This window comes from Tamandua tetradactyla, chromosome 3, assembly GCF_023851605.1.
Source record: "Tamandua tetradactyla isolate mTamTet1 chromosome 3, mTamTet1.pri, whole genome shotgun sequence".
Lineage (NCBI taxonomy): Eukaryota > Metazoa > Chordata > Mammalia > Pilosa > Myrmecophagidae > Tamandua > Tamandua tetradactyla.
In genome coordinates this window covers 174,016,130-174,031,419 of record NC_135329.1, presented here as the reverse complement: position 1 = coordinate 174,031,419, position 15,290 = coordinate 174,016,130, and the positions used below count along the sequence as shown (strand labels likewise).

At 37.2% G+C, this 15,290-nt stretch overlaps 1 protein-coding gene across 1 annotated transcript in view; it reads left to right on the top strand.

Annotated features, from left to right (window-relative positions):
* The window catches only part of FTCDNL1 (formiminotransferase cyclodeaminase N-terminal like), a 62,656-nt gene extending 50,981 nt beyond the window's left edge, over positions 1 to 11,675 (top strand). Inside the window, exon 6 of the mRNA XM_077154594.1 lies at positions 11,541 to 11,675. Coding sequence (XP_077010709.1) covers positions 11,541 to 11,593 — 53 coding nt within the window. The 3' untranslated portion in view covers positions 11,594 to 11,675. The remainder of the gene's footprint in view (positions 1 to 11,540) is intronic.
* Positions 11,676 to 15,290: the final 3,615 nt, after the last annotated feature.

The following is a 15,290-nucleotide window of genomic DNA, read 5'->3' as shown; positions in this document are numbered from 1 at the left end:
AAATCATAGTCACTTCCATGTGTTCTATGCTATCTTTTTAATTATAGAAATTTCTGGAAAATTTGTTTCTCCCAACATGTTGTGTACCATTTCTAGAATGCAACTGCCATCTTGAAGCCCAATTAAGAGGGCTGCATCTTTTCCATATAGCAAAAGTCATTAACGCTCAGCATTTCCTAAGCCCCGTAATAGCTAATGATAGTAGAAAACTGCATGGCGCTTTTCCTTAAACAGTTGCAAATTAAGAGAGATGGTATGTTCTCAAACAAATAAAAATAATTTGAAGGACAATGTGAAATAGCTCCCTGGCAGTTGACAGGGACAAGCGTTCCACAAGAGCACCAGTGCCACTTTCAGCCTGAAGCTCAGCAAAGGGTCCTGCTCCTTGAAGGAGATCCACCAGGGCATTTGGAAGATGTTCTAGCCTTCTGGTTTGCAGATCATTCGCTGGTGGGAGGAAGTTTGTTCTTTTTTGGCAAGGAAATAATGGATTCAACAAATATTTATTGATGATCTACCTGGTATCAGGCAGTGTTTTAAGAGAGCTATGAACAAGACAGTCCCTGCCCTCACGGAGCTTGCTCTCTAGTGGTGGGAGACAGAAAGTCCACAAATGAACAAGTAATAGGAAAAATTTCAGATGATGCCAAGAACCACGTAGAGAAAAGCAGTGTAAGGGGCTCGCTTGGGGCTGGGGAGTGCTTGCATTTTATGTGAGATGGTCACAAAAGGCCTCCCTGATGAGATGCCCTTTGAGCCGAGACAGGGTGGGAAGAACAGGGTGTGCTTGGGCAGCCAGGGCAGCTGGGATAAACCAGACAAAGCCCTTCTCTCCAGGCCCCCTGTGCTCAGCTGCCATGCTTGGCATAACACAACAGGTGGGTAAGAGACAACTTAAACGAGGTTGCCCAGACCGAGAGATCTCCTTTTCCCTAGTAAATATAATGGAAAAATACTTGTATCTGCTTCCCTGTATTGAATGCCTTCTATGTCAAATATTAGGTTGAGCACTGTTGCAACAGTCCAGGTCAAAGTTTTTATTATTTTCTTTTCCCCAGTAAGGAAACTGATGCTTAATTGATGTCAAATGACATGCTCAGGCCCACATGCCTCTGAATGGCAGGGCCAGAATGCAACCTTGGGTCAGGCCGACTCCAGAATCCCAACATGCTGATATGCTGCAAGATGGTAAGAGGCATGGGAAGACAGCAACATTAGTTGCTTATTGCAGTGTCTTGAAGAGTGACAGATATTAGTGTTTTTTTATCTGAATGAGGAAGGCTGAGTTGTTGCTCAGGAAAAGTCAGAAGAGCAATTGGCTACCAACTCTGGTTGAATTTACTTAAGGCAGCCTGGTTTTTCCACCACAGAGAAGTTGGAAACGTGGCTATTATCCACTAAGTTTGGATTCTTTGGGCAACTGGTCCACATAAACCATGACTCCCTTTTTGCCTCAGATGAGAAATACTTGCTTTGGCCTCAATGGTTTTTTTGTTGTTGTCTTTTTTTAAAATTTTTAAACTTTTGAGTACTTTATTGGAAATGTTGGTTCTTCTATGCAAATTTAGCCAGGCCACTATTATGAATAAAAAAACACTCAGTCCCTTTAAGAAGTCTTGGAAACATACTAAAGCTTTGCCACTCTCAAAATTTCCACAAGTCTTTACTCAGATTGATAGTATTAATAATGTCAATGCTATTTTTCATCCAGAATAAACTATACATTTTTCAGGATATTTGTATTTTCAGTGATGAAGTTTAAAATATTTCTGACCATCTAAGGCACATCCAGGGTGTGAGTAGAGGGTAGAGTCCACCAGGGTGCTTGCTCATTTGAATATCAATGTATGGAAAAGTGATCTTCAACTGAGATAATTAGAGATGCAGATTTTACTTTTTATGTTGCATCATCTGGCTTCTTTCTGTAAGGTTTTGGTGCTGTACTTTGAACTACCCATGCAAAGAGAAGAAAAAAAATGATAATGAAGTGAAGTATACATATAATGAGTATCTGTTAAAATAATAGATCTGGAAAGAAACTGATGTTTAATGCAACACAGGAATTTTCTCTCCTTCTTTTGCAGATCCACATCACAGCTGGTCTGAGGTCCTGGCCTAGATGGTTGTGACTTGTCGATGTCAATGCCATATGTGTGGGGAGTCCATCCATGGCTATTTGGACCCTACCTCCATGTGTGTGTGCTGCAAATTTAACACTGGAGTCTGCTTTTTTTTAGATGAAAATTTCTACTTCAAAAATGGCTTTAGAGTTTTGTCATTGTAATGAAATCATGATTAGATGTAAAGACTGGATGAGACCTTGTGGTCGAGATTCACGAGGCTAAAATGTCTATAATGTGCACTGCAGGAAACTTGAAAATACTTTTATCCCTTTTTTGTTTCCCAGTTTGCTTTTGGTAAGTTTATTATTACTTTTTTTATTGATGATGAACATTCATATATGTTTTAGATTTCTTTCGATTGCTTCTCAAAGCAAGTTTCTCTCCTTCTGCCCCCAATCTTTTCCCAGATAATTTATACCAACTTTTAGAGGTTTCTGCTGAGGACTAAAGTGTGACTCATACCTTCAACAGATGAGAATTATGTCTTAGGTTATTTATCTTGTATTCACATCTCACCTACCTTATTATTAATTTTTAACCTCATATATTATTTTCATTTCATTTGTTCATGAGAACAAATGTCTCATCGTATCCCTAAGGGATTTGGTTCATAGAGATACTCACAAGCAGTTGAAATGTTAATTTGTATCCCAGGCTGTCTGGAACTTGGGTCCTGTTGTTGGGAGATGAAGAGAGTCTCATTTCTTCACCTTTCCCAACTTGAGTTCTGAGCACTTTGCAATTCCAGAAGCATTTTGAAGCCATTGTCTTTGTGTTGTGTATGTGGGCCCATAATCCAACCACTAAAAACTTTAAAAACATCTTTGGCAGGACAGTGAGAATCTAGAGGGGAAAAAAAAAAAGATGTGCTCTTTAACTTAATCAACATTGATGGTTAAATTACTTATGTTTGATACCAGGATATTTGGAAATTTTTAAAAAATGGTCCTCATAGTTGCTTTGGAGGATCTTATTTTGGATACAAAGCAGATACATAAAGAGTAATTAGAGAGCAATTCAAAACAGCACAGGGTCACAAGAAGGAGATATTTATATGCTGGGAAAAAGTGGACTCTGGAGATGAGAAATCATCAGAGGGAAATAACAGTCAGTTTTGCAGGATACCTAGATTAGCAAGAAGTGAGAGAATATTACAGAGTGAAACACCAGGAGAGAGAGCACAGAAATGGGAAATAAACAATACATAAACGGGCAGCTGGCAGACGTGAATGCAGACACACATTGAAGATGCAGGAATGACCAGTCCTTGTTTTTTGCCCATAAGGAGCCCACAGCTAAGTGTGGAGAAAAATATACAAACCACCCTTTATAGTGCAAGTGGTAAACGAAGATAGAAGTAAAAGCAAAAAACGACAACAACAATAGAAAAAACTCTCTGCTGGAGAGAGTCAGGGAAAGCTTCTCGAAAGAAGAGATGTTTGAAGAGTGAAGCAGACTTTCAGACAAAGGAGACACCAGATTTCATTGGATAGAAGTGAGATCTCTGGGGAGAAATAATCTTCAATAGACCTCAAAATTTAGTATGAATTATTTCCAAATTTACCAACTGCCTACCCCTTCACGAGACCTGGTTGTACAATCGTTTTTGGATTTCATATTTCAAACACTTTGGAAATTTGGTAACAAATTAATATGATAGAAAAATTGTAATTGTCCCAAAATTCTATCTTCCACCATTTGTAGGTTTTCCTTTTCAAAGAAGTTTTGAAAATTTTGTTACCCCTAAAGTTGTACAGAGAAAAGAGACAAATTTTGTAATGGAAACACTCCACATAATTATTCTATACATTATTATATCTAAAGAAAGTAATGTGGTTTGTTCTCTTATTATCACTATGGGAATAAATTCACCTAAACAATGTGGTTTTTAAAAGGGGATAGTATATACAAATGTGGTATATGCTATAGTATATAGTATATACAATATGTAAATATATATTTGAAAGGGGCACATTATATTTGCTAGAAGTCTCTCTCATCACGTAGTATCAAAATTTGTTCTTCATGTTACTACTACTGTGGGAACCATAGTCATCAGATTAAACAAAACAAAAATAGATGGCCTTGCCCGTATACTGTTATAGGGATTTAACATAAATTTCACATTATGTACAATGACACTATTAAATGTGTTAATACAACACATAAAATGACCAATTCTCTTTAAATTTTAGTGTTTCACATATTTGTTTTGATTATACGTGTGGGAGCTGCAAGAACAGCTCTGCAAAAATACTTTGCAAGTTACCATAGTGACTAAAGTGTAGCGCTTTATGATGTTGTCTTTCTCCTGGGTCTTAATTCAGTTACATGTTTTTTTAATCACAAGCTGATAGTTGGCTCTTTAATTATCCTATTAAAAATTTGTATATACATGTTTATAACTTTATATAAGTGCATAATTTGATCATATTGAGATTTTTTTGAAGCTAAAATCTTATTTTTTTCTTTCTCTTTTTGTTTAGTCCCCACACCCACTTTTTCTTATTCTTCTTTCCTTATTTCAGTATTCTATGTTAATAAATAGTATGTCTCCTTTCATTTTTTTCTCCATTTCTACGTGATTACATATATAAAGACATACCTGCATGTAAAAATTTAGGGTTTTGAATAATTTCATAAAACTATGGTCATATTATACATACAGCTTCATCTTATTTTTTTTCACTAAGTAAGATCCTGTGATAATCCTTCCAAATCAATTGATATAGCTCCTTTTCATCTTTTAATGGCTGCTTAATATTCCATATTGTGAATGGGACTTAATTTATTTAACCGCTTTGTTTCCATTTATTCCTACTTTGAATAATACTTCAATACATATTGTAGTACAGATGTCCTCACTTACTAGCGATGTTTTTGCTTTTGTGGAATAAATTCCAAGAAGTTGGGATTTCAGGGGCAAAGTTTATATGGATTTTAAGTTTTCATAGAAGTTGACATATTACTTTCCAAAAGGACTGCAACACATGATAATTATGCCAAGCAGTATCTGAGGGAATCTTTTCTTCGTGTCCTTGCCAACAGTAGATGTTAGAATTTTCTTTAATTTTTGCCACTCTGAAAGGAATAAAGTAAAAATTTCATTGTCCCTTTAATTTGCATTTCCCTGACTATTAGAAAATTTGCTGGTTGACATTTTAGACGTGTTTAAAGACTATCATGGTGTTTTGAAGCTGTATGTACTTAAAACATGTTCTTAAATCTCATTCATTTCTGTGAATGGAAACTCATTGTAAATAGGACCTTTTGATGTGACTTCTTCAGTTAAGGTGTGACCTACTTCTTTCAGAATGGGTCTTAATCTTATTACTGGAGTTCTTTATGAATGAATACAGAGAGAGAAAAGTGAAAGTCAAGGAAGCAAGAAGCTGAAATCAATAAAACCTGGAAAAGAAGGAAGAGATCATCAGACGCTGCCACATGTCTTGGCATATGGCAGAGGAGCCCTGGCTCACCAGCAGCCAGTCTTCAGGAAGAAAGCATTGCCTTGATGGTGCCTTGATTTGGACATTTTCTCAGCCCCATATATTCTCATTGTTTAAGCCAACTTAGTTCATAGTGTTCTAGTTTGCTAGACTTCCAAAAGTAGATACCATAAAATGTATCAGCTTTAACTGTGGGAATTTATTAGCTTACAAGCCTACAGTTCTGAGGCCACAAAAATGTCCAAATCTAGGCATCATCAAGATGATACCTTCTTCCTGAAGACCAACTGCCAGTAATCCTGGACTCCTCCATCACAAGGCACATGGAAGCATCTGCTGGTCTCTCCCTTATCTTCCCACTTCATTGCTTTCAGCTTCTTGCTTCGGTGACTTCCTCCTCTCTTCCTCTTTTCTCTGAATTACCTTCTCTTATAAAGGACTCCAGTAAGAGGACTAAGACCCAATCTGGGCCATGCTTTAACTGAAATAACCTAACCAAAAAGTCCTACTTACAATAGGTTTACACCCACAGGAATGGACTAGAGTTAGGATCATGATTTTTCTGGGGTCCATGTAGCTTAAACCATCATATGTGGTATCTGTTTTAAGCAGCCTAGGAAACTACAGAAAATATGTTTTTTGAAAATTTGTATGTATTTAAGAATTGCCTATTCAGATCCTCCTTGCCCATTTATTAGATTTTAGCTTTTTCTTGTCAAACTTTGAGAACTTTTTACATATTACAAATATTACCCCTTTGTACATCATCTCTGATGCAATTTTTTTCTACAACCATTGTTTCTCTCTTGCCTGTCAGGTATCTTATGCTATATAGAAAATTTAATTTTTTTTACATAGTCCTTCAAAAATGTTTTAAGATAAAATGATCTAATACCCTTCCACCTCAGCCTTCCCCAAACCAAACCATGTTGAAATTCTAGTCACAATGGCATCATTACATTTATATAATTCACATTTTTATGAAATTAAGTCTTTCCAAACAAAGAACCTGGTATGGGTATCCATTTGTTCAAACTTTATGTCTTTCACGAGTGTTAAGGTTTTCATCATACAGGTCCTATGTCTTTCTTGGAATTTTTATTCTGAGTGCCCTATTACTTGCTGATACTATAATAGAATATTTTTCCATTACCAGGTACTTACGTGGAAAAAGACATTGATTTTTAGACATTTATTTTATGTCCAGTACCTTGCCAATTTTATTAATTCTAACAGTGCTCTTTTTTACTTGAAATTCTTGAGAACTTGCTGGGCATGCATTTATATTAATAACAAAAAAGCATAGTTTTATATCTTCTTTTGCAATCTTTATGCCAGCCTTTTTATTTTCTCAAAAAATCAACCAAAAGCAACATTTAATCATAACGAAGACACTGGGTATTCCTGCTAATTTCCTAGTTTTAATTAAGATTGTGTAATGTTTCACTACTTAGGGTAATGTATTCTCTTGATTTTTTATAAATAGTCTTTATTGTAAGTTGTTTTCCTGTATTGCTTTTATCCTTAGAGTTTTTAAAATTAGGGATAAGGGCTGAATTATATCAAATATGTTTCCATCTCTTATCATTTTTTATTTTTCTCCTTTAATGTATTGATATAATGGATTATGTTGATAGATCTCCTCTATTAAACCACCTTTGCATTCCTGGAATAAAAACCATCCTTGGTCCTCTTATGCTATCATTTTACATTTTGTTTCAACCTATTTTTGCTAACTTTTGTTTAGAATTTTCACCTATATTCATTCATAGTGAGGTTAACCGATAGTTTTGTGCTTTTTATTTCTTTTTTGTGTGTGTTACTATCTCTAATAGTTTTTAGTGTTAAGATTATGCTTGTTTCCTGAAATAAACACCAAAACTTTCTACCCATTTCTATAGTCTGGAATAGTTTAAATAAGTCTGAAAACTTATTGAAAATAGGTTTTGTATGTATGAAAATAACATACATACAAAAAAAGCAGTAAATAAATAATTGAAACAATAAATTTCAAAGCACACCACAACAATTAGTTGCAGAACAGATTTAGAGTTTGGTATAGGTTACAACTCCACAATTTTAGGTTTTACTTCTAGCTGCTCTATGATACTGCAGACTAAGAAATATCAATTTAATGATTCAGCAATCATACTCATTTGTTAAATCCTACCTTGGCTATATAACTCCACCATCATCTTTGATCTTTCTCCCACTCGTTAGGGGTATTTGAGCTATGCCCATTCTAACTTTTTCATATTGGAGGAGGTTGTCAATAAAATGGGGTAGGGAGATGGAAGTAGCTGATGTTCTGGAGAGGGTGGCCCCTCTGGGTTTCAGGACTTATCTGGTCCAGGGACCCATCTGGAGGTTGTAGGTTTCTGGAAAGTTACCCTAGTGCACGGAACCTTTGTGGAATCTTATATATTGCCCTAGGTGTTCTTTAGGATTGGCTGGAGTGGTTTTGGTTGGAGGTTGGCAAGTTATGATAGGTAGCAATGTCTAACTGAAGCTTGTGTAAGAGTGACCTCCAGAGTAGCCTCTCAACTCTATTTGAACTCTCTTACCCACTGATACTTCATTAGTTGCACTTCTTTTCCCCCTTTTGGTCAGGATGGCATTGTTGATCCCACAGTGCCAGGGCCAGACCGTCCAGGAGTCATCTCCCACGCTACCAGGGTGACTTTCAACCCTGGATGTCATGTTCCATGTAGTGGGGACGGCAATGATTTCACTTGCAGAGTTGGGCTTAGAGAGAGTGAGGCCACATTTGAACAATAGAAGAGGTCCTCCAGAAATAACTCTCAGACATACCTATAGGTAAGCTAAGTTTCTCCTTCACATACATATGCTTCACAAGAGTAAGCCTGAAGATCAAGGACTTGCATATTTCTTTAAGATGATTGTGTAATGATATAGCTTTTGCAAAGTGACTGTGACTGTGAAAACCTTGTGTCTGATGCTCCTTTTATCTATAGTATGGACAGATGAGTAAAAAAATACGGATCAAAAATAAATAATAGGGGGAACAAATGTTAAAATAAATTGGGCAGAGGGAAATACTAGTGGTCAATGAGAGGGAGTGGTAAGGGTTATGGTATGTATGAGCTTTTTCTTTTCATTTCTTTTTCTGGAGTCATGTAAATGTTCTGAGAACTGATCATGGTGATGAATATACAACTATGTGATGATATCGTGAGCCATTGATTGCACACTGTGCTGGTTTGAAAGGATGTATGTACCCTAGAAAAAACATGTTTTAATCCTAATCCCATTTTGTAAAGGCAGCCATTTCTTCTAATCCCTATTCAGTACTGTATGTTTGAATCTGTAATTAGATCATCTCCCTGGAGATGTGACTCAATCAAGAGTGTTAGTTAAACTGGATTAGGTGGAGACATGTCTCCACCCAATCAGGTGGCTCTTGATTAGTTTACTAGAATCCTATAAAAGAGGAAACATTTTGGAGAAAGCTGGAGATTCAGAGAAAGCAGAGAATGATATAACCACGAGAAGCAGAGAGTCTACCAGCCAGTGGCCTTTGAAGATGAAGAAGGAAAATGCCTCCCGGGGAGCTTCATGAAACAAGAAGCCAGGAGAGAAAGCTAGCAGATGATGCCATGTTCACCACGTGCCTTTCCAGATGAGAGAGAAACCCTGACTGTGCTTGCCATGTGCCTTTTAGAAACCCTGAACTTCACTGGCTTTCTTGAATCAAGGTATCTTGCCCTGGTTGCCTTAGATTGGACATTTCTATAGACTTGCTTTAATTGGGACATTTTCTTGGCTTTGGAACTGTAAACTAGCAACTTATTACATTCCCCTTTTTAAAAGCCATTCCATTTCTGGTATATTGCATTCTGGCTGCTGGCAAACTAGAACACACACCAAGTATGGAATGTTCATACATTAAGAATGTTTGTGTTGTATGTTGATCGGTTTTATTAATAAAATTTTTTTAAAAAAGATCAAAGGCTTGGCCCTATTGATTTGGGTGTCCCTAATGTTTGACACAGTATCAGGGGTTTCCCCAGTGTAAAGTTTAATAGTTCCATATTTTTTCTCCCATCTCAAGGAACTTTGCCAATACTTTTTGATTATCTGCTTAATATATTCTAGGATGTATCCAGACTACATTAAGCTCTACAGGATTAAAGGCCCTCCTTCTTATAATGGGTTCCCTGTGTTTCAGTTGTTTAACTGAGCTATTCAGACAAGTTAAGTTAGATTATGTGCTGCAGAAAATTTAGGTTCCAGACAAAATAAATCTTTCTTCTGTTGGTCTCAAAGAATAGGTGTGGTTCTAAAATATAGACAATATCTTCCTTACCCCTGTGTTCTGAAGTATCTTAATCCTGACCTGATTGGCTTTATTCTTTTCTCTAAATTTCAGATATCCATATATAAAACAGCCTCTCAAAATCCAGAAATAGTAATTACCACTCTGGAATAGATGTGTCTGCTATAAGAGCTTACATTCTAGGCCCCTGTTTTCTTATAAGCATTTTCTAAAAAAGACCATACAATAGTTATTCTTTCATGTCTGGCTTATTTTGCCTCACCAAATGTCCCAAAGCTTCATTCACATCATTGTATGCCTCACGACTTCTTTCATTTTGGTAGCTGTGCAACATTCAATCATAAGCATAAACCATCATTTGCCAATCTACTTCTCAGTCAGTCCATCCTTCAGCCACCTGCATTCATTTAACATCATGTATAATCATGTATAATGCCCAAAGTCCACAATCCATCAACCGTCTGAATTTTAGATAATTTCATTGTTTCCAAGAGAAAGATGACCAATAAATACACCCTCACAAAATAGGAAATCTAAACCTCCCCTTAACTCTTGTCCTTCTCCCCATTATTTACCCCTGGTGTTGTTGTGGTACTGCTGATGTTTTCCTGTTAAACATAGCCCATAGCATGCAAAAGCAGTTTTCTCCCTGTAACCTGGACTTAAATGCTCTCTATACATGAATCATACCTTTGAAGTAATTCTTGCATGTACTTATTTATATTTTCAGTGTTAACCAGTGGGATACATAGGTCTATACAACCCCTTTCAATCATGTTCACCTTCAGTATGGTAATATTACTTATCGACCCATTAGAGAACTGCTTCACTTCTATCTATTCCCTTACATTTGAGTTCAACCTCATTAGCTAACTGTTCATCCATCTCTAGCTTCTATGTATCTCTAAGTCCCCTATATTCTGTATTATAAGCCTCCAGTTATATGTAATGTATCCAGACATTACATTAAGCTATACAGGATTAAAGGCCCTCATTCTTATTCTGGGCTCCCTGTGTTTCAGTTGTTCAACTGAGCTATTCAGACAGGTTAAGTTAGATTATGTGCTGCAGAAAATTTAGGTTCCAGACAAAATAAATATTTCTTCTGTTGGTCTCAAAGAATAGGTGTAGTTCTAAAATATTTACCATGGTTATAAAAGTGGAGTCATGCAGTAACTACCCTTTTGTGTCTGGGTTATTTCACTCAGCATTACGTCCTCAAGGCTCATCCATCTTGTCATGTGCTTCGGGGCATCATTTCATCTTACTGCTGCATAATATTCCATCATATGTATATACCACATTTTGTTAATACCTTCCTCTGTTGATGGGCCTTTGGATTGTTTCCATCTTTTGGTGATTGTGAATAATGCTGCTATGAACATAGGGGTGTAAATGTCAGTTTGTGTCACTGTTTTCAACTCTTCTAGAAATATACAAAGTAGTGCTATTGCTGGGTCATAGGGCAACTCAATATTTAGTTTCCTAAGGAACCCCCAAAGTGTCTTCCATAGTGGCTGTACCATTGTACATTCCCACCAGCAGTGCATAAGTGTCCTAATTTCTCCACATCCTTTCCAACATTTGTAGTTTCCTGTTTGTTTAACAGCAGCCATGTTATAGGTATGAGGTGGAATCTCATTGTAGTCTTGATTTGCACTTCACTTATAGCTAATGAAAATGAAAAATCAGCACGAACCTGGGAGAGAAAGGAGGGGACATAGCCATGTGTTGTGAGGCAAAGATGCATGCCAAAGAACTCCAAGGATTGTGGCAAGGCAGCACCCGAACACTACCAACCCCAGAAGGAAGCAAGGCTTCCAGCCTTGGAAACTGTGAGTCAACAAATTCCATTGTTTAGGCCAAACCAATCTTCCTGTTTGTGATTGTAGCCCAGGCAAATTAAGACAGAGTAAACTCTGTTAAAATTTCTACTTTTAAAAAATCCCTCCCCCTTGAATTCTTCTCTTTCCATACCCACCAGGTAGAAGATAGAATATCAGCCGCACTACTGCTTCATAACAAGGTTACAGATACCATCAGGGAGGGTAGAGAACAAGATGGAAAGGACCTAGTCCCTGGAATGTGGAAAAAGCTGAATCCCTGCCAGGACCTCTCACTTCAGCCCTGTTACTGGAGAGGAAAATAAGCTTTGATCCTTTTTTTAAGCAACTGTTTTGTACTCTTTGTTATAGCATCTTAGATTTTAAATTTACAAATAGAAACCCTATCTGCAAGCTTGTGTCCATGTTACCTTTCTGTACTGTTTTGCCTATTTTTCTTTAATGCAGAAATCCAGTTCCTTGCTTGGAATAAAAATAGGCAATGCTTAAAATTCCAATTTTGCATTCAGTGGTAATGGCACTATCACTAGAGGGATAAAAAGCAAAATATGTCCTTGAAACAAAAATGAATATATTCATATATTTGTATATTTTATGTTTTATTTAAATATGAAAATATAAAAATTGGCTGTCTGAATGTGTATTGTGTTTTATTCAATCTGAGATGCTATTGATTCTGGGTCATACCATTATATTTTATACCAATAAGAAAGAAAATATTCTGCCAGTTACATAACTCAGCATCTCAACAGTTTCTTAATATTTAGATTTTTTATTTTATATTTATTGAAAGAGTGCTTTTAGACCTTTTTAGACATAGATTTTTAAATCATATACCTCTTTTCTGTGTAGATAAAATAGAATCAATAAATGAAATCAATTAGAGAGGGTATTCCCCAGCCTTCTTCACATCGGAGTCTGATTTGCATGAATCACCTTCAATTTGTAGCCATTGGTATTTGCATATTTATTCACATAGTACCATCCTCTGTGACATCAAGAGTTTGCAGATCCAGAATATTTTTAAAGAATGCTTCACTGTTGTCTCTGAGATTTTCTTCCAAACCTCTGACATCAGTTCTACAATTTTGATGTGCAAGTGCGTGGTAGAAAGAATAATGACACCCAAAGACGTCTGTATCCTCATCCTTAGAACCTGAGGATATGTTTAGTTACATGACAAAGAGGAATTAAGATTACATATGGAATTAAACTGCCGATCAGTTGACCTTAAAATATTGAGATCATCCTGGATTATCTGGGTGGGCCCAGTGTAATTACAGGATGCTGAATGCAGAAGAGGAGGGCAGAATGAGGTGGTGTTAGAAGTAGACCCCCACTTGCTGTTTTTGAAGAAGGAGGAAGAGAAAGAGGACCGTGAGCCAAGGGAAAGCAGGTGGTGTCTAAGCACTGGAAATGCAAAGGAACAAATTTCCCCTTAGAGATTCCACATAGGCTTGGAACCCTGCCGACACCGTGATTTTAGCCCAGTGAGGCCTATTTCAGACTTTTGACCTCCAGAAATGTAACATCATAAATGTGCTGTTTTAACGGCTAAATTGGTGGTAATTTGTTGCATCAGCAATAGAAAACGATACGACGTGCAGGCAGCGACAGCCCTTCAGGACTGTTACCAGGCTGACAGCAATTTGAAGATATACCCTGATACCAGAGACACTGAAGTGTGAAAAATATGTGCCTTAAAAGTGATGAATTATGGTATAAGTTTGCTAAAAACATGTCATCGGAACGTCCATTTTAGAAATGATGGCCATAGACTCAGATAATCTTGTGATACTCAGGCATTACTTAAATATCTGAAGAAATTGTGTCCCTGCCTAAGTAAAATATGAAAGTCCATGGCATTTCATGGAGTTCAAAGGTTTTTAGGGCTAAGTTGGAATATATATAAATATCTTAAGAGCCACAGAAATATGCACTTCAATTGAGAGCTGTGGCAACCAAGACATGGGCTAAGTAGCCACCCCTTTAGAGAGTTCTGGAGACCTTGTTATAGACTATAAACAGAAATCAAGGCATCCTGTTACCTTAGACAAGAATAGAGCAATGTTCAGACCTGTGCCCTGCTCATTGCACAACCTCACCATTGGGGACGTAATGCAAAATTGTTTAGGATGACATCATTGGTTGGTTGGTGACTAAGAAGCATTACATCCAATGATGTTAATTGCTGCCAGTCAGAGCTAAAATCTTATAAAATGCAATTTAAATTAGTTTCCACAGGCTACCAGTGAAAAGCTCTAGAGCTCAAGAATCTGTAAAGGTTAAGAAATCCCTACAGAAAGAAAGGTATCGGATGACATTCAGTGATTTGGAGAATATGTCACCCACATATGAGGTTGTGAAATTACTCAAGAATATACTCTAATCAACATGAATGAAACATAATAGTAACTCAAATTAGAAGAGATGAAGAAACAGCAAACAATGAAACTTGACAATTCATTGTGTAGTTGAGAGATCTATTTTTTAGTTGCAGGTGAATATCATTATTCATTTTTGCTGTTTTTCAAATGAATATCATACTTCTGCAGCAATTCTAGTTAGCTGGGTATGTGTTCTGGATGTCCTAACTGTTCTCTGGTTACAAATCTCTCTTTGATGGTGTAGTACACATTGGAGCCCCACACAAATCCCCCTTCCCAGAAGCCCTTATTTACCTCGTTGCTGGGAGAGTTGGCTGCTGACAACTGATGAAATGAGTTTCTCCACAGGAATTACTGCTAGCCAAAGAGTTGCCTCATTCAATATATACTTCCCCTAAGAAGAGCCCACCTCCAAGGACCGATAGAGAAGTGGATACCAGTTGCCTCATTTGTGAGCAACTGAGGGAGTTTCCCACCTCCACAGCCCCTAATGAGATTGGCTGAGGTTTCTATTACAATTGCATTGCACTTAAACGTTTCCCTTTGCCTAATCCTGCTTCTCTCACCCCTAATAGATATTATTCCTATGAGTAATCCTCAGTACATCTCTAGCATGCAAATCCCAGTATCTTCAAGTTTGCTTCCCAAGGGACACAATATAGAACAGGAATATAGAGTTGGATCTCTTGCCAGCTGGCTGACAGTGAGGACCCTATCACTGGTGTTCGATGGAGCACTCGTAGCCCCTGGCATAGAGTTTTCGTGCAATTCATGAAACTTTACCTGGTGGTAAGGAGGGATGGGGCTATACATGGATAGAATTTACTGGTGGTGAAATATCTCAGGATTGAGAGTTTTGGAGGAGTAGTCATTATAAGGACTTTGTAATCAGACTGATATTGTTGGGGGCTGTAGCTACATTGGAGCAGGATCAGTTTGAGGAATTAATCACCAAATGAAACCAAGTGGCAACATACAGAAACACTCTCATCTCCTGTGACTGGAGGGCAGAAAAAGCCAATAAAGCCCTGAACTTTATTATAAGAGCAGTGAAGCACTAGACAAGATTAAATTCTCAACCCTGAGGGATTGGCTATACTGTTGTTTGGGCCTTGACTAGGAAGGAGTAGGACCCTGAGACTTGAAATGGAGACGTGAGATGATGCACTAAAAAAATCTTAAATTCCCAG